Source organism: Oncorhynchus mykiss, chromosome 17, assembly GCF_013265735.2.
Source record: "Oncorhynchus mykiss isolate Arlee chromosome 17, USDA_OmykA_1.1, whole genome shotgun sequence".
Lineage (NCBI taxonomy): Eukaryota > Metazoa > Chordata > Actinopteri > Salmoniformes > Salmonidae > Oncorhynchus > Oncorhynchus mykiss.
In genome coordinates, this window is record NC_048581.1 from 67,118,690 (window position 1) to 67,138,842 (window position 20,153).

Below are 20,153 nucleotides of genomic sequence, written 5' to 3' on the forward strand. Positions count from 1 at the left end.
AAACGTACAAAGTCAGCAGGGGATCAAATACTTTTTTCCCTCACTGTATATATATATATATATATAAAAACAACACGATGTATATATAAAAACAACATTAGCAATTAGCAACTCTTACATACTGTACAGTGCACCTTCTCAAACCTGAAGTTTCACACAGTAAACTGTATTTAAATTGTATTTAATGATGAACCTGTTCGGATGATGTCAGTGTAGCACATTGTGGCTGTTATTATCAGCAGTTTTCTATTCATACACAGCTGTAGGACTTCACTCCCTGTGTTATGACCTACACCCACACCCATATACTGTACACTGACCACCTCCTTTTACTCATTCTCTACTGACCCGCACAGACACCAAAGTCTGTTTCTCCACACCTTACTAACCTAAACCCACTCCTACTCCCACACTCCTAAACTCTATATATCTTGTTCCTCTGAATAAGCACTAAAGGTATCTTTCTTATAGTGTATGGATTATCTTCTGACTGTACTATGCTATGTTGTTTATGTAAACCTACTTGTCCTGTGTTGTGTAGAAGAAGCAGGCGTCCAGTATTGATCGGATCACCCTGTACGGCCTCATGGTGAAGCCCATCCAACGCTTTCCCCAGTTCATCCTATTACTGCAGGTATATGCCTTTACCAGAATCTTTATCACTGCTAACAGTGACTAGATAATGTCATATTAGAAAACATAAATATAAACAATCTGAGATTTACACCAGACAATGTTTTATTGACCTAATCAAGAGTTCTGCACATGGCATGATACTGTACATTGGGCAGATGAAATCTACTATAGCAACATTTTCTAAATCCAACACCAGGCATGGCTCTACTTAGCTAGGGCTGCCAAGTGCATAACCATATTAGCTTTTCATGCAGTCAACTCCTTTTTCTTCCTTTACTCATCCTCTCTCAAGATTGTGTGTGCAAAGATTTTGATTTGAACTTGCGTACTGGAACAGCAGTACCTCATTTCATCCCTCAGTAGGCATCGATTATCCATGAATTCAAAGATAAGTTATGAATATGAATTAGGCGTTTTCCTCTTGCCTAAAACTCAAGACTCCGGAGAGGGAGTGTCTGTGTTAAATCATACATTACACAGGGAACTCAATTTAAAGCAGTTAAACCCTTCTGGGACTCACACACAGAATACAAGGACATATTTCTGCAGGTCCACAAGAACACACAGTTTCAGGTAAGCCAGACACACACACACACACACAGATCTGTGATGAAGCTCAATAAATCCTTGTTTTTTTTTGATAAATATGAAAACTTAAACGATGGGCTTTTACATTGCTCTGGGCCTTACACATACACACACACACACACACACACACACACACACACACACACACACACACACACCTATTCACTTTATTTAATGTTTGTTTCTGTGTTTGTCTCTTAGGACATGCTGAAGAACACACCTAAGGGTCACGTAGACCGCCTGCCTGTGCAGCTGGCTCTGACTGAACTGGAGATGCTGGCCGAGAAGCTGAATGAACAGAAACGTGTGGCCGACCAAATAGCTGAGACTCAGCAGCTAGCACGCAGTGTCAGCGACCGCTTGCTCTGCAAGGTGACCGAACCACTGCGATACACATGGACACACACTTGCACAAACACAGAAAGCACATGCACGGCATAGCATGCACATGCATGCACACACACTTGCACACACACACAACGACACACACAGTAATCAACCTGCTCACTATGTGGCTAAACCCCAGAGCCCTTCCTCTAACCCCACTGTGGTATAAGCATGAGCTAAACATCTATGCATTAGGCTATATAGCCATCACTTACATTACCATCCCAGACAGTCTAGGAAATCATTTTTATTTAGAAAAATCATTGCCCAGAAATGATGCCCATTATCGCCCCTGAACAGCATCCAAACACCACGGCAGGGGCGTTTCTTCTCCATTACCACACTGGAATTACAGTCTAGACACTGCAAATCTGAACAAATGCATTTCTGAATAAGAGGAATTAGGGGGTAAATGAGACATTTAATTGGAAACCGTGAGAGAGTTATCTCTCCCCAGTCTCTCGCCTTCTCCTTTCCCTCTCGTTTCCACCTCCCCCCTCCTTTCCTGTTGCTGTTATTTTCTTCCCTCTCCATCTCTTTCTCTCTTTCTCATTCTTCATCTCTCTCTCTCTCTCTCTCTCTCTCTCTCTCTCTCTCTCTCTCTCTCTCTCTCTCTCTCTCTCTGTCCTTCCTTCGCTCTCTTTCTTTCTACTGGTCCATGATGGTGAATTTTCCAGAGGTCTGAGATGAGCTGATTCGGCCAATCTCGTCTGCTCCACACATAATTCCATTTATTGCAGTGAGACTGCAGAATTGCAATAGGAAGCAGCTCTCTTCCATAACCATCCAGTGAAATATTAATTATTTGTCTCTAAGTATCTAAGTCAGTGGAATAGGGGAGATAACTCTGTGAGTGGGAACAGGTTGAGGTTTCCATTTTACTCTCTCTGACACAAAACAGTCACTCATGCATACACATGGTTGACACTTCTGAGGGGCCCTTCCATAACTTACATCTGTCTGCCTGTTGAGGGTGCTGTAGTTCTGTGATCATAGAAGACAGGCTACTGTTTGACTAATGACTCATTTCCCAAGCCATCTGAACAAACTCCAAGCACTGTTACTGATTCCCCACAGATATAACAATCAATTTTGTGAGATGTGACAGGATGTAGAGCAATGTGTATTGTAATATGGACAAAACACAAATGTATTATTCATAAAATTGTGAGGGTATGGAACAAACATAAACATTAAAGTGGGACACTGTATCGGAGTTATATATTTGTACTTTAGTGTTTGTTCAGTCTTTCGGCTTTACTGTTGTTGTAATGAATTTTTTTTCAGAAGATTGTTTTAGAATTTATAAAACTGACTATTGATTCAGCTGAAAATAAGAAGTTACTGGACCAAGTAATACAACTACTTCCTGTTATATTACCCTTTGCCATGCACTTTAGGAAAGTATGCCTTGTGTGTTTTCACATACTGTAGTATACAACAACATTTCTGTGAATGTGTGTGTGTGTGTGTGAGCGTGTGAATGTGTGTGTGTGAGCATGTGTGTGTGTGTGTGTGTGTGTGTGTGTGTGTGTGTGTGTGTGTGTGTGTGTGTGTGTGTGTGTGTGTGAGCGTGTGAATGTGTGAATGTGTGTGTGTGTGTGTGAATGTGTTCTGTTTGCCCTGACTGCACAACCCTACCTTGATCTGCTACTGATTCCCAATGAGACACTCACTTAACCAGACTTTAGCCTGCCTGCTGTGCTCCTTAGCAATTGAACTGAAACCCTGGGGAATTGGCACTTTGTGATGTGTCTTGAGACATTGTCCTGATTGCTCTGTCCCTTTAGCAACTGAACTCAGACCAGGGGTCACTGGTGCTTTGTGAGACGTTGATTGAGACGGTGTACGGGGAGCGTGGCCAGGTCCTGAAGTCTAAGGAGCGCAAAGTCTTCCTCTTCAACGACATACTCATCTGTGCCAACATCAACATCAAGTAAGTGGTGGGTGGTTCCACCTCAAAAAGAACAAGAAAGACGATTTCAACACCCACCATGTCAGATTGTTCTGAAATCCTTTCTGTAGTTAAAAACAGATAAGATAAGCATTCCTGCAACATTATTTAGTTGAAATGTAATTTGATCTCTGAATAATTAAGCTAATTGGATGCACCGAAATTGGCGATTTTTAAATGATAGTATTCATATAATATTAAATAAATATAATACATAACATCCGATTTCGACCCCCCAAAATAGAACAATGAGTTAGACATGAGGATTCCAAAGAAATGGTCAAAAGCCTCTCACAGACCCCCCATTGTCTCTCACAGACCCCCCCCCCCATTGTCTCTCACAGACCACCTCATTGTAAATGAGAACTTGTTCTCAACTGACTTACCTGGTTAAATAAAGGTGAAATAATAAGAAAGAAGAAAAAACAACCCCACGCCAACAACGAGTATACAGTATCAGTTCTCTATTGTTTGACAAGTAGTATGGAGCTGCAGTTCAGAGTATTGTTTCTTCATCCTATGTAATGGATTCTCAGTGAATTTAGGGATTCCCCCCCCTGTTCAGAGAAGTTAGTCATTGAAGTTTTTAGGTTTATATCCCATCCTACATTCTGATATGACCAGGTTCAGACCACTAGATGGTGCTGTTCCTGCTATTAGATTATATTAAAAAAAGAATCCACCCCACCTCAATGTTAAAGGAATAGTTCACCCAAATTACAAAATTACATATTGGTTTCCAATGCAAGTAAATGGTACCTATATTAGGACTTTCACCAGGGGGGTGAAAACATGACCAAATTCACAGAGAATGCATTACATACTAAAGAAAATATGAACACCCTTTGACTTTGTCCCATATTTTGTTGTGTTACAGCCTGAATTTAAAATTGATTTAAAAAAAATGTGTTTGTCTCACTGGCATATACACAATACCCCATAATGTCAAAATTGTACAAATGAATTGTAAATGAAAAGCTGAAGTATCTTGAGTCAATAAATATTCAACCCTTTTGTTATTGCAAGCCTAAATAAGTTCAGGAGCACAAATGTGCTTAACAAGTCACATAATAAGCTGCATGGACTCACTCTGTGTGCAATAATAGTGTTTAACATGATTTTTGAATGACAACCTAATCTCTGTACCCCACACATACACTTATCTGTAAGGTTCCTCAGTCGAGCAGTGAATTTCAAACACAGATTCAACCACAAAGACCAGGGAGGTTTTCCAATGCCTCACAAAGAAGGGCGCCTATTGGTAGATGGGTAAAAAAAGCAGACATTGAATATCCCTTTGAGCAAGGTACAGTTATTAATTACACTTTGGGTGGTGTATCAATACACCCAGTCACTACAAAGATACAGAAGTCCTTCCTAACTCAGTCGACAGAGAGAAAGGAAACCTCTCAGGGATTTCACCATGAGGCCAATGGTGACTTCAAAACAGTTATGGAGTTTAATGGCTGTGACAGGAGAAAACTGAGGATGGATCCACAACATTGTAGTTACTCCACAATACTAACCTAAATGACAGAGTAAAAAGAAGAAAGCCTGTACAGAATAAAAAATATTCCAAAACATCCATCCTGTTTGCAATAAGACACTAAAGTAAAACTGCACAAAATGTGGCAAAGAAATTAACTTCATGTCCTGAATACCAAGTGTTGTGTTTGGGGCAACCACAACACATCAATGAGTACCACACTTCACATTTTCAAGCATGGTGGTGGCAGCATCATGGTATGGGTATGCTTGTCATCGGCAAGGACTAAGGAGTTTTTTTTAGGATAAAAAGAAACGGAATAGAGCTAAGCACAGGCAAAATCCTAGAGGAAAACATGGTTCAGTCTGCTTTCTAACAGACACTGTGAGACAAATTCACCTTTCAGCAGGACAATAACCTCAACAAGGCCAAATATACACTGGAGTTGCTTATGAAGACGACATTGAATGTTCCTGAGTGGCCTAGTTACAGTTTTGACCTAAAAATGTCTGTCTAGCAATTATCAACAACCAACTTGACAGAACTTGAATAATTTTAAAAAGAATAATGTGTAAATATTGTACAATCCAGGTGTGCAAAACTCTGAGAGACTTACCCAGAAAGACTCAGAGTATGTAATCGCTGCCAAAGGTGATGCGAACATGTATTGACTCAGGGATGTGAGGAAATAGGAATACTCAGGAATACAATCTGTAAATGAGATATTTTTGTATTTCATTATGTGGTAATGTGTGTAGATGGGTGAGAAAAAAATCTATTTAATCCATTTTGAATTCATGCTCTGTAAAACAACAAAATGTGGAATAAGTCAAAGGGAATGGATACTTTCTGAAGGCACTATAAGATGAAGAAACAATACTCCAAGCTGTAGCTCCATACTACTTGTCAAACATAGTGAACTGATCTTGTGTAGTTGTTGTTGGGTTGGGATTGGCGTGGGGGGTCATTGGGTGGCTTCTGGCCATTTCTTTGGAATCTTCAGGTCTTACGCATTGTTAGAAAAAATGTGGTCCAAATCGGATGTTATGCTTCTATATTTATTAAATATTAAATGAAGCCTAATAATTTAAAATGGCCAATTTCAGTGCAACAAATTAGCTACATTTCTCAGAGATTAAATTATATTTCCACAAAATAATGTTGCAGGATTGCTAATATTATCGGTTTCTAACTACAGAAATAATTTTCAGAACAATCTGAGATAGTGGGTGTCATGGCTTGCTGAAATGACATGGAACAAGTCTGGTGTCTCTGTAGAGTAGAATAAATTCTGCTAAACAGCTCTTCAGTGAAAATACACAAACACCTTCTCGGCGCCACAGCATTAGCACCACAAGGCTCAGCCTACAAGGCTTTGCAGGGATATATTTAGGCAAACTGCATAGCAAAGAGTAATATAGCGTTCTTTAGCACTATCTGGAGTTACCAGAGTTTTATCAGCTTTTAACAAATGGCAGGCAGCTTAACTAGAGCAACAGGAGTCTTAGATTACTGACACAACATATTTCTTGGTGCCTCTCCAATTTATCCTCTATGACAGCACCATTGATCACATCTTCTCAGAGCTGAAGGTAAACAGGAAAGATTTTCCTCTATTTGCAAAGCTCCTGTCTGAGACGTTCATACCTCAAAGCTCTCTTGTTCAGCCTTCAAAGTAATTATCACCCCATGTTTTGTTCAACTTGATTCCCCTGAAGTTGACTTTGCCTGCCCTCTAGAATCTTGACAAACTGATCACAATGTTGATTGTGTGCTTGATTACAGGAATATATGAATATAAAATGAACCCTGCTCACAGCCGGGGGTCCTGCTTCTGTCGTGAACACTGCTGATCAGACAGATTCTAATTCTGCTCTCCAGCTATTTTTGTGATAATTCAAAGAGTGACACCTCGGTTCTCCTCCTGTTGGTGGTTTGGGATTAGTGCTTCTGTTAGGAGGAGAGGAATGCTGGGAAGAGCTTTGATTTAACTTGTATTATTTTTTCCACCACCAGGGGGCCCCCTGATATCAGCAGCCTGGTCCCTGTTGGGCCAAAGTACACAATGAAGTGGAGTGCCCCCCTGCTGCAGGTCCAGGTGGTGGAGGTGGGTCAGGAGACCTCCCAGGCCAAGGATACCTTGTTCCAGCATGGCGGTGCCAAGCACCCTGGCAGTGCCTGTCCCCCAGGTTGGTAAGCCTCCCGAGTCATCCTTCCATGACCTTTCTATCCCTGTTCATCATCTCCTACATGTAGTCCAGTTAATCTCATCACTTGGCCAGACTCCTAGTCTCAGCCCCATGATCTGACTCAGCACAGCCCTCTAATCAGTTTCCTACTGTCAACTGTCCAAGTGAATTTTGGTGACACAGGGCTGTCACTCTGATTGAGGATGTGTTTGTGAAAAGAATAGCGATGATGGAAAACATTGCCGCACCCTCCACAGTCTCATTTCACTCTCTGATAGACCACAAACATATCTGGAGTGGTGTCATCAATCTGCAGAGATTATTCCCTTCCTCTCCAGCTCCAATTAGAGAAGCTGCAGCACTAGATAGGAATCGAATGGAGTCCTTTTACCCCCCCTCACAGCGCATACAGCTTGGTGGAGAGATCCCTGATAAATGTGCCATGTAAAGGAGAAGATACAATGCCTTATCAGGATGTAATGGAACAGCCTTTTAAAGTTGGAGCTCCATGACTTCAATATTAATGGCGACTTTTACAGTAGCGCCTGACCGTGTCACGCTCAGCGAAGACAAACAGTTTAACAAGGAGGCCAAGATTAGGCTTAGATTCTCTGCAGATTAAGCCTTACAACACTGTGAGATCATTTAACTGTACATTTAAATATCTCTCTCTCTCTCTCTCTCTCTCTCTCGTGTTTGAAAAGCTATGGTTAAATAAAACATTTTGCACTGGCCCAATGCAAGCCATTCCCTTAATCATGCCTTTCCAGGAATTTTCCTCTGTGCATCTGTTGAATTACTTTCCAGTCTGCCAGTCACACAGGCTGGCCCCTCTATTTATAGTTCCCCGTCCCCTGTGATGTAATTCGGCGGGGCGTCCTGCCTAAATCCCACGCTCCCACGGCTTTGTGAGAAATTGACACATTTTTCATCTCTTGCCCTAGTCCCCTCCTTTATTGATGGAGAAGAGATCTCTCTCGCTCTCTCTCTCTCTCTCTCTCTCTCTCTCTCTCTCTCTCTCTCTCTCTCTCTCTCTCTCTCTCTCTCTCTCTCTCTCTCTCTCTCTCTCTCTCTCTCTCTCTCTCTCTCTCTCTCTGTGTCCCAGTCTCTCTCTCTCTCTCTCTCTCTCTCTCTCTCTCTCTCTCTCTCTCTCTCTCTCTCTCTCTCTCTCTCTCTCTCTCTCTCTCTCTCTCTCTCTCTCTCTCTCTCTCTCTCTCTCTCTCTCTCTCTCTCTCTCTCTCTCTCTCTCTCTCTCTCTCTCTCTATATTCAATTCAATTCAATTCAATTCAATGGGCTATATTGGCATGGGAAACATGTGTTAACATTGCCAAAGCAAGTCTCTCTCTCTGTGTCCCAGTCTCTCTCTGTGTCCCAGTCTCTATCTCTCTATATTGGGGATTTGGAAGCAGTGGCTGCTGTGAATTCCCTCAGGTTAGTTCCCAGAGCTGGATGCAGCACCAGCTGCATGGATATTCCTGCTGGCTGTTGTTACATGAGGTGGCTGCCCTTGGAAGGATGGGCAGGGGCCCCTGTGGGCTCAGCCCTGCCTTGCTGCTACGTGCCCGGCGGCCACTGTGAATAACCTTGTCTGAGTGTGAAAACCAATCCTGCCACACCAACGGGATTACGCTGGATTACAACTCAGCACATTCACCTCCAGGGCTGAGTCCAACTCCAGGCGTGCGGGGACACAGCGGACCTGTGTGCCAGCGAATCCCAAAGCCTCACAGGTTCAGGGAAGCCATTGTGTACAGAGGATCACGGCAGGCACACCTCTTTATATTCAGATGTCTGCTATTGATCGTGTCTCACAGATGACAGATGTCTGTGCCCGTCCGTGTCAGAGATCCCATTAAATCCCCAAAGGTTACAAAGGCTCTCTTTAAGATAACAATACTTGCCTCTCTCCACTCTCGCTGGCTCTCTCTCTGTCTATTTGTGGATACAACCACACACCTAGCTCTACAAGCCACGAGACTCCCACAAAGGACCATGCTTCAGTAACCTGCATTTTGACGAAGCTCCATAGCTACTTGATTATGTAGTTGTGGTGACAGCACAGGACAGGACAGCTCCACAGCTACATCTTGCTGCAAATGTAATAACGTCACTCTCCTGGAGCGGTGTGTAGAGATGTGGGCCAGGGCAGAAAGGAGGGAGAATGGGAGTGAGAGGCAGGACTATTGATCCCCTGAGGTTGGAGACGGAGAATGTGAAGACAGTATGCTCCCAAATTGATTGGTGAATCTCACGTTCAAATGGCCACATTTCTCTATCTGCTTTTTAGTTATACATCCAGATTACATTCAGATCATTCAACAAATAACGTCAGTGATCGATCCATCAAATATTGATCTCCTTTGGTACTTCTACTAGTGATTGTAGTTCAGGAAAGTAAAGAATTGCAGTTCCATTGGGGATTGCAATAGTTGTTTGAACTTGAGCTCTTACAAGGCCCTCACCCTCCCTTTGGCAAATCAGACCATACATTTATCCTCCTGCTTACAAGCACAAATTCAGCAAGTACCAGTGATGTACTCAATACAGAAGTGTTCCGATGAAGTAGATGCAAAGCTACAGGATTATTTCCCTAGCATAGACTGGTATATATTCCATGGATTTATCCAATAACATCGAGGAGTTTGGAACAGGCCCTCAGATCCCCCAAAAGTAATACAGCTGCACCATTGAGAGCATCTTGACTGGCTGCATCACCGCTTGGTACGGCAACTACAAAGCACCCAACCGTAAGGCGCTACAGAGAGTGGTGAGTACGGCCCAGCGCATGACTGGGGCCAAGCAGGACCTCTATACCAGGCGGTGTCAGAGGAAGGCCCTAAACATTGTCAAAGACTCCAGCCACCCATGCCATAGACTGTTCTCTCTGCTACCGCACGGCAAGCGGTACCAGTGCACCAAGTCTGGAACCAAAAGGACCCACACTGGATTCTACCCATACACACACACACACACACACAAACACACACACACACACACACACACACACACACACACACACACACACACACACACACACCCCAACACACACACACACACACACCCCAAAACACACACACACACACACACCCCAACACACACACACACACACACACCCCAACACACACACACACACACCCCAACACACACACACACACCACCCCAACACACACACACACACACCCCAACACACACACACACACACCAACACACACACACACACACTATTGTTATTCACTGTGGATTTATTCCTCGTGTCACTATTTCAAAAACATTTTTGGTTTAAATCTTTAACTCTGCATTGTTGGAAAAGGACCCATAAGTATTTCACTGTTAGTCTACACCTGTTGTTTACGAAGCATGTGACAAATAACATTTGATTTGATGTTAATAATGTAACCTGTTGATGTGTGTACTGTAGTGTGACATGCCATGTTGTGTTTTGTCCACAGGGAAGGTGATCCTGGGTCCTCCTCGGCTCTACCAGGAGCTCCAGGAGCTGCAGCACGACCTGTCTGTGGTAGAGGAGATCTCACTACTGGTGGGAACGCTACAGGGGACATACCAGGTACACCCCACCACACTACCCCACCCCACTTCACTACTTAGAACACAGCCCAAACCGCAACCTGTGGGTCTACTATAGTAATTTTTCGCATCACTACACAGCCCAGACTGCTTCAGAGTTACTCACAAAAGTCTATGTCCAAATTACCCACTTTAAAAACATGCAATCTGACCTCCAAAAGCACTGCTTTTTACTTGAAATATATTTCATTTGCAGCTTGACAAATTATTAATAAAGCTGATATTTCTAAATACTGCTTGCAAATGTAAGGTTGATCAAAGGCGATTTGTTTCTACTACAACCCAACTAACTACAGGTTTAAATCCCTGAGAACGCATAACACAAAGTATTTTGTAAAATGCTCAGTGCTGTACAACAACAACTATGTTAATTACACATAGATAGAGAAGAAGGGCATTTGGGGTCATCTCTTTCCGGAAACCTTCACAATGAGATTCAAAATGCAATTCAAATATGAGCAAAGAAAAGCTACAAATCTTTCTCGAATCATCAATTGATACCATCATGAATTCATTCAATATCCCCATGCAAACAGTGCCACAATAGTGATCATATGTGACCCTTCAAATCTGTCACATCTCTGAGCCTACCTCCTGAAGAACGGAGTGCCTCTCTCAGGACACCTCAGTAGTGTGTCTGTCTGCCATCATGACTTTAAAGTCACTGTACATAACATAGTCACAGTGTACTCCAGCAATCACCAAAGAGCCTCTCAGTGGAAAGGTGGCCTCTGTTTTTAATGACCACAATGTCCTTAGGTGGAGTACAATCGGCTTTTCTCCATATTACTGATTTTCACACCCTACCCAGTTATAATATAAATTTCCAACAAACAAATATAGGAAATACTTCTGCATGGTTGATTGATTATATTTAATGTGTAAATGATGTGTAAATGTTATATTTGATGGTATGAAAGTACTTTGGCCATGGGTTGATGAAAGGGTGTATAAATCAGAGCAGTTTTATGAGGAGGGTGTGGTCGGTTCTTTTAATAATAGAGAGTGTATGTCATTATAGTCCATGCATGATGGTGTGACTATAAGCATGGCATACTTATATTATGGTTGTGAATGGAAGGTTGTGAATGGAAGCAGCATAGCATGCACATGGGAGTATGTACTGCTATATTTTCATGTCACAGCTGGATGTTCTTATGTGTTTGTGGATCATAGAACCTGAACACGACCGTGGCCCAGGACTGGTGTCTAGCTCTCCAGAGACTCATCCGGATCAAGGAGGATCAGATTCAGAGTGCCAACAAGTGCCGCTTACGCCTGCAGGTGCCTGGAAGACCAGACAAGTGAGTATTACCTCAATATTACAGGACCTTGTGTTAAAGTCAGCCATACTGTAGTACCATCCAATGTGTGGATTTCATCCACTATCTTCACTTGTGTGATTTTATGATTTAAAAGGGCCAAATTGAACTGCGAGGGCTTGTTTTACACTGCCGCCTTGACTCCAGAAAACAGGTTGCTGGAGAAATAGCCTAATCCATAACTCGGAAAACAGGCCGTCACATGAGCACATAAAGATAATAGCTGGTGACAAGTATTTTAATGTGCCTGAGCGCTAACGTTATGATGATGAAGGAGCCTGATGCTGCGTTCACTTACCCTCAAAGAGCACATTACCTGGCATTATGCTCAGCCAGTGTTAAAAGCCTGCCCCCACCCACCTCTGCCACAGCTGGCTGGCAAATGAGGTCTGGACTGCACACCACGATGGGACATTAACTGATCGTTACATACAGTATTCACTTCCTTGAGAACTCAAATGGAATAATTGACAGCATTAGCCATGTTATTTTCATAGATTAAATGTGTTTCTCAATTGTTCAGAATCCTTTAAAAAAAATGTTATTGTAGTTCACCTCAAGGACACACAGGAAGTGGTCTTTGACTGACAGCTCATTTTGTAATTTTTAGATGTACCAAATCTAAAGGTCTAATGGGAGCTTATGTAATTCTGTCTCACTGTGGTGAGTCTGAATGTGCTTATCGTATTGTGCTGAAGTGGCTACGGACTCAGCTGAGAGTAGAGGAGGTGGATCGAGAATGAAGACAGATTAAAGAGGGAGTCGTGCTGTGGCTGCTAGTGTGTGGAGGATGAGAGGAGGAGGAGGAGGAGGGGAGTATCAGGAACAGGGAGGGAAAGAGACCTTGATCCACCTCCACCACGGGAGCATGGCTAGGTAGGGTGATAAAGGGGGACACCTATCAGCAAAGACCTAAATGTCCCTATCAAACCTAAGGTGACAGCTTGAGCAGCAGAGCACTGCAGATTGGTACCCCCCGCCCCCCCCCCCCCCCCTCTCTCAGTGGGGCCACAATGGGTCTGCCCGGTCAAGCTGCTTACTCAATGTTTGGTGTAGCTAGATGTCATGCAGGCAGGTTGGTCCCAGCTTCCATTTTGAGGACTACCCCACCCATGTCATTAGCAGCATCATGGACCAGGGCGAGATATCCCCTACCCATCTCTGTGAGCAGTATCACATAGTGTAACAGTATTTGTTTGTAGCAGCCTACAGACCTCATTCTGCCACACAGATAAGCAGGTTTCTACAGCGTTGAGTGGGGGGTGCTTTGAGCAAGTGAAGTCCTATAGAGACCTGGACTCTAGTATAGAGTGTAGATTGTGAGAAGCATGAGATAAAACCTGAGGATGAAAAAGAGAGAGCTCCTTTAGGAGAGAGAGCTGGGCAGGGACTCTGATAGCAGACTAATTGAGGCCAGGCCTCTGTGGCGGGTGGCTGTCTGGTTGCTTGGCAGGCAGGGATGTGGGTTGGAGGTGGCAGGGCCAGCAGAGGGCCTTAGGGCTAGGGGTTGGTGGTGATTGGTGGTGGTGTGTGTGTGTGTGTGTGTGTGTGTGGGGGGGGGGGGGGGGGGGGCGTGACAGGTGGCGCATCTCTCTCTCTACCCGTTGATATTCTACACAGTCTAGTTGTGTCTCTGTGAGAGTGGTGGTGTTAGAGTGGGTCCAGCCTGTACCAAGTTAGTCCTCTCCTGTCAGCCTGGGAGCGTTTCCATCGCCAGGAAGGCAGCACATCACAGCCTCCCCTTCCCTCCATCCCTTCTCACAGAGCAGGGACAGGCTGAGCTGAGGACATGGGGGGAATCTACTGCTGCCGCAAAGGCACCGCGGTATGTGTCAGCACATCGTTAGCACTCGCTTTATCTATGGCTGCTTTAGTATGGCTGTAGGCACCCACACACACACAGGCCAAATGTATAAAGAACAGCAATCATGGGTCAATGCCAAGGCTGTGCCAGATGACTCATGGTTTATTTTCTCTAGTGTTCTCTATTCTTTGACTTGCTGCATGCCACCTGCATGTCTTTTACTCCTCTCTCAATGAGCAGCTAAGTTGTGACTTTCCCAGTCCAGCCAGGTCCTGGTCTAGGCACACTGTATCTCCCACAGGGGCCTCTGACTGACCTCTATCAATGTCTGGACAATAGGTGTGTGCCGCCTCTCGCTCAGCACTCACTCCAACTCCATCTGTCCCGTCCTTGTGCGTTAGTGTCCCATGTGTGCCACAGCAATGACCCACAGTCATGTATCAGTCCGGGTCTAGGCTGCAGGGCTGGGATCTTACTCCACACCGTTCGCTGTTCCGCCAGCGTGCCCATGCCTATTTCCCCCATGCCTACTTCCCCCATTTCTACTTCCCCATTCTGCCCATGTACCAGCACACCAGCACACTTGTCAATCAGCCGGTCCGAGGACTCAGAGTCCGCTCTGTTTAGCATGTTTGGAGCTGTGAGAGCATAGAGTATTACCCTTCCTGGCAATCCGATGAAGGGAGCAGTTTCATTCTTATCGTTCTCCCTCTCTTTCCCCTCTCGTCTCGTCTCTCTCGTTCTTCAACAAATTGCTTCTGCTGTATTTAAGCAGTGAAGGGTATGAATTACATCTCGGTGTGAAAGCTCCACTTTTGTCAAAGAAGTTGGAGATCTTACTTACATCTTCCTGTCCTTGTCTACTCTCTCGCTCTCACTCTCTCACTCTGTCTGAGTGAAAATGAATTGGGTGCGGGCCGGGCAGCAGGCAGGTATGACAGAAGCAGATTCTCAGGCTGCACACCGTTCTCCACTCAATTACCCTCTAATGATGTCTGAACGGCTGAATGTGAAATGCCTTCCCTTTGTGAGTGTGTGTGTGTGGGTGGGGTGTGTGCGTGCGTGTCAGGAATGTCTCTTTAACAAGCAGGGCATTGGGTACAGTGACAAATGCACCTTCACTGGCTAAGTGAAGAGAGAGGGAGAGAGATACAGAGAGACAGAGAGGAATGTATGAGAGCTTCACCTTTAAGATGGGGCCAACTTTCAGGGAAAACAGCTATCTGGAGGCCTGCTGCTGAATCGAGTCACTGGAGATGTGTACTGCTGTTGCATCTTTTAGCCTGGCACTCAACCTGAAGCAAGTAGTATCCGTGTCCCTGTTTATTCATGTAGAACAGAGGAAAAACAAACAGGTATTTTGCATATACAGATGTAGGATCTTAAGGTTACCTATATTGTCACAGCAAAATAATCCTGCAACAACAGGATTTGAACGTTTAGTCCATAATGTTGCTTGATCAGTGGTTAGGCTATACATGGAAAGTGCAGTACTGTTACTATAACCTTGTGTTAGTGTGGATTTTCAGTGAATTGATGTGTGTGGCATTGTGAGAGGTAACCTGGTGGCTGGTTCACAGCTGCTGATCTCAGGGTACTGAGCCCCTACCGGATGCCTTTGGCCTTTATAGTTCTACACTGAGCTCCCCCCGTTCAAGGATCACGTTGTTCCCACATGCAGGACCAGAACGGTCGGCTTTTACACAGAGTGTAAAAGGCATGTCCAGGGGCAAGGAGCAGAGGGTCTTTTTCTTTGTGTGTTAGCAGCTCATGCTCCCCTCTCTGATCTGGGCATCTCAGTGCGGCGGTGACTGCACGACAACCTTCAGGGTCAGACGGAGCGCTGCATCATCTGACCTTCACATCACTTCCACTATCCTGATTAAAACGGGGAGAAATGTGCTGTTTGTCACAGCTCCGTGGTTATAGAACTCTGACACTTTCTTCTCCCTTTCCCTCTCCTCTCTCTCCTCCTCCTGCTCCCAGAAGGGCCACGAACGGGGAGGAGTAGGCAGTCTTATAGTACACTAGAATAAAACGACAGTATGTTTTTAGTTTTCCAGTGGGGGGTTTGTTTACAACATGTGTAAAATACAGCACAAACCACTTCAAGAAATCACATAAAAATATGTTTACACAATCAGGAGCCCAGAATCATATAATCCAACCATATCACAATCTCATGAGATATCTAAAGAAACCCAACATATATCCATAGAACAGACCAGTCTGCAACACTGTCCTGGGTTTGGAAGCTGATGACTTCAGTCCCAGAGCCATTTCTTATATGACCCTGCATAGACCAAAAGAGTACTTGACTTTATTGGAATTCGGTTTGAAAGTCTGAATTGGCACCCGGAACTTGTTCTTTAGTCTGTGTGGTCATTGAAAAAGAACTGGCCTTTGCAGGACATTTGTCTGTGGTATTTGTCTTTGTGTATTGATTGGCTCTATGGAGTACTATGCCACTAGTCCTACAGCTTTAGGCTATTTTCCAGTGCAGTGCTGAGGTGATGGTGATGAGGTCCCCACAGAGCATGAGTCAGATGTTTTACGTTGTGTGTGTGTGTGGGTATTCCCCTCTAGGTCGGGACGTCCCGTCAGCTTCATGGTGGTTTTCAACACCCCCAGTCCCCTCAGCAAGATCTCCTGGGTCAACCGGCTGCACCTGGCCAAGGTCGCACAGCGTGAGTACTACATAACATTACCCTTCCTTACCCTTACTGAAATCAATGGGGTGTGGATACAAAACACCAGTTACGTACTTAATACATATTTACAGCTGCAAATTACACATGGTGAATTGATTTCTGTGGTGTTGTTTAGGCTTTATAGAGTAGTGGTTAAAACATTTAATTTACAAATCCTTGCAAAATAGCAATAATATATCAGACACGGTGGTTAAGGCACATGCTCCAGCTAAGGCCCTGTGTGGTTTGTTTTATGGTCATTGGCTCAGTGAAAGTCTGGTGATATGTGTTATTGAATCAGATTAACCAAAGACCTCCCTCAGGGATAATGTGTGTGTTCTGTATAATGTGTGCTTGGCCTCAGAGGCTGGGCCATATTGAGCTGAGCATGAAAGCACACTCACAGTCTGAGGGGACTGCACCAGCGCTGGTCCCTTTCCAGCAGGGAGCAGCACTGTGCTTTCCTACTGCCTACCACTCCAGTCTCCCCCTCCCCACTACCGAAAGCCTGGCTGTATAGCCTGACTCCACCCATTGATTCTGGAGACCATCCATTGGGAGGTTCATCAAAGCATGTTCTGACCAACTGGCCCGTGCAGAGCCAGGCAGGGCTACTGCACATGATATTAATCTGATTATTTGGCCATGGTGACACTAGCTTCCCTGCAAAACCATGAGTGGGTTATGTGTGTGCGTGTATGTTTGGATGAGGGTATGCGTGTGTCAGGAGGGAGTGCCTGGGGTGATGGGGAAATAGGAATTATGATCATTCCATCACCCCAGGCACTCCCTCCTGACACACGCATACACTCATCCAAACATACACGCACACACATAACCCACTCATGGTTTTGCGTCTATGGTGTTGCTCTCTAAGCGCTCTGATATTGTGTTGCTTGGGCACTGCTCTGTGTTAGGCTGCTTAACTCCCAGAGGCCGTTGGTTACACAGTAAGCTCCCACACAGATCTGTAAAGGTTTCAAAGGAAGTTACTGGAACCAGATTAAATACCACAACATGAAATGCATTTTACAGATGAGCAGCCAGAGATGCAATTGAACAACATCCTGTTGTGCAGCCCCAAGGGACAACTCACACAGTGACCGATGGGGCCGGGATTAAGTTTGGCTATCCCCGGTGTTCGTTTCTCCATCAGACATCTGAATATCTCTATCTGTCCTCAGAAATACCAGTGAAAAGACCAATAAAGTGGATCTCTGCATGATGCTGCAGCTCTCACAGGGTGTGAGGTTGTGTGCTGGAGTACATCTGTAGGCTCTCCAGCAGAGCCTGTGATGTTGTCTGACTGTGTCAGAAAGGAATAAAAAAAAATCACCATTCACCGCTGCCCACACTTACATCAACAACACAGCAGGAGTGCTGATTAGGACATGGGATCTATAGAAACTGTAGCATATATATATAGCTTATATCAATCATAGCTACCTCCCTACCCATATGATAATTGTTTGGTGGTTGCTTATATTTGTCCAGTTTCACACAAGCGTGTATTATACAAATGGAAAATGGAAATATGTTTTTTTTGCATATACCAACTCCCCCGGAGACACTCTCGGAGAGTGTGCTCACGGCCAGGGTCAGCCATAATCAGCAGTGAGCCTGGATCAATGTGCCCTGGATCAAGGGCACATTGACAGATCTTTTCACTTTGTCAGCTCTGCGTTTCGAACTAACAACCTTTCTGCTACTGGCCCAATGCTCTAACCACTAGGCTACCTGCCGCTCATTGGACGAAATGCAAAGCCAAATTACTTTCAAGACACATTTTAGTACCATTCTGAAAGCTTTAGTCTGCGTAGTATATTCTCAATCCCATTACCGTAGAAACAAAATGTTTTTCTAAGACGAGCTAGGACAACAACAGTGTGGAGATGTGGTTTGTTTTGTATTTGTTTGGTATTTTGGTTTGCGTTGTTCCCTCCGCTTCCCAAGCTTTTGCCAAGTGCTTGTATCATCCTTTTGGCAGAGCTTTTCAACCTCTGCCATATTGTGGATTCAGAGCTATCTATCTTGTAGAAAACAGAGGGTTGTCATTAATAGAAGTTTCTCTAATGTTAAACTTGTAAAGTGTGTTGTACTGCAGGGCAGCTCTCTTGGCCCTCTATTCTTTTCTATTTTTACCAATGACCTGCCACTGGCATGAAACAAAGCCTGTGTGTCCATGTATTCTGATGATTCATCAATATACGCATCATCAACCGCTGCTAGTGAAATCACTACTCTCTAAACAAACCTAGTGGAGAAGGTGGAAAGTTTTAAGTTCCTCAGCGTACACATCACGGACAAACTGAAATGGTCCACCCACGCAGGCAGCGTGGTGAAGAAGGTGCAACAGTGCCACTTTAACCACATGAGGCTGAAGAAATTTGGCTTGTCACCAAAAACACTCACAAACTTTTACAGATGCACAATCGACAGCATCCTGTCGGGCTGTATCACCGCCTAGTACGGCAACTGCTCCGCCCACAACCATAAAAGGCTCTCCAGAGGGTAGTGAGGTCTGCACAACGCATCACCGGGGGCAAACTACCTGCCTTCCAGGACACCTACACCACCCGATGTCACAGGAAGGCCAAAAAAATCATCAAGGAAAGCAACCACCCGAGCCACGTCCTGTTCACCCCGCTATCATCCAGAAGTTGAGGTCAGTACAGGTGCATCAAAGCTGGGACCGAGAGACTGAAAAACAGCTTCTATCTCAAGGCCATCAGACTGTTAAACAACCATCACTAACAATGAGTGGCTGCTGCCAACATACTGACTAAATCTCTAGCCACTTTAATAATAAAAAATTGGATGTAATAAATGTATCACTAGTTACTTTAAACAATGCCACTTTATATAATGTTTACATACCTTACATCTCATATGTATATACTGTATTCTATACCATCTACTACATCTTGCCTATGCCGTTCGGCCATCGCTCATCCATATATTTATATGTACATATTCTATTCATTCCTTTACACTTGTGTGTAAAAGGTAGTTGTTGTGAAATTGTTAGATTACTTGTTAGATATTACTGCATGGTCGGAACTAGAAGCACAAGCATTTTGCTACACTCGCATTAACATCTGCTAACCATGTGTATGTGACCAATACGATTTGATTTGAAGAGTTGCAGTCAGTTTAAGAATGGGTGGCCAGTAATAAACTGGTCTTGAACATCTCTAAAACTAAGAGCATTGTATTTGGTAATCTGGAAATGAATGGTGTGGCTGTTGAGCAAGTTTGAAGAGACTACATTATTTGGTGTTACCCTAGATTGTAAAATGTCATGGTTGAAACTTAAACTTAAACAATTAATTAATTGTGTGTAAAGATGGTGAGAAGAGAAAGAGAAGACGCTTTTTTGACACCACAGTCCACGAAGCAAGTCCTGATTTTTTTTAGGCTGCAACTGGCCCAGAACAGTGTGCTACATTTTGCTCTTCATTGTAATCATAAGGAAAACATCAATACTATGCATGTCAGTCTCTATTGGCT

At 44.1% G+C, this 20,153-nt stretch overlaps 1 protein-coding gene across 5 annotated transcripts in view; it reads left to right on the forward strand.

Moving 5' to 3' along the window:
* arhgef10la (Rho guanine nucleotide exchange factor (GEF) 10-like a) overlaps positions 1-20,153 on the forward strand; it is a 108,109-nt gene that overhangs the window by 27,175 nt on the left and 60,781 nt on the right. For all 5 annotated transcript variants that reach the window (XM_036950490.1, XM_036950492.1, XM_021569476.2 and 2 more), the window contains 7 exons: positions 542-634; positions 1,426-1,596; positions 3,402-3,547; positions 7,068-7,240; positions 10,692-10,807; positions 12,004-12,131; positions 16,540-16,640. In XM_036950490.1, the coding sequence (XP_036806385.1) occupies positions 542-634; positions 1,426-1,596; positions 3,402-3,547; positions 7,068-7,240; positions 10,692-10,807; positions 12,004-12,131; positions 16,540-16,640 (928 nt within the window). The remainder of the gene's footprint in view (positions 1-541; positions 635-1,425; positions 1,597-3,401; positions 3,548-7,067; positions 7,241-10,691; positions 10,808-12,003; positions 12,132-16,539; positions 16,641-20,153) is intronic.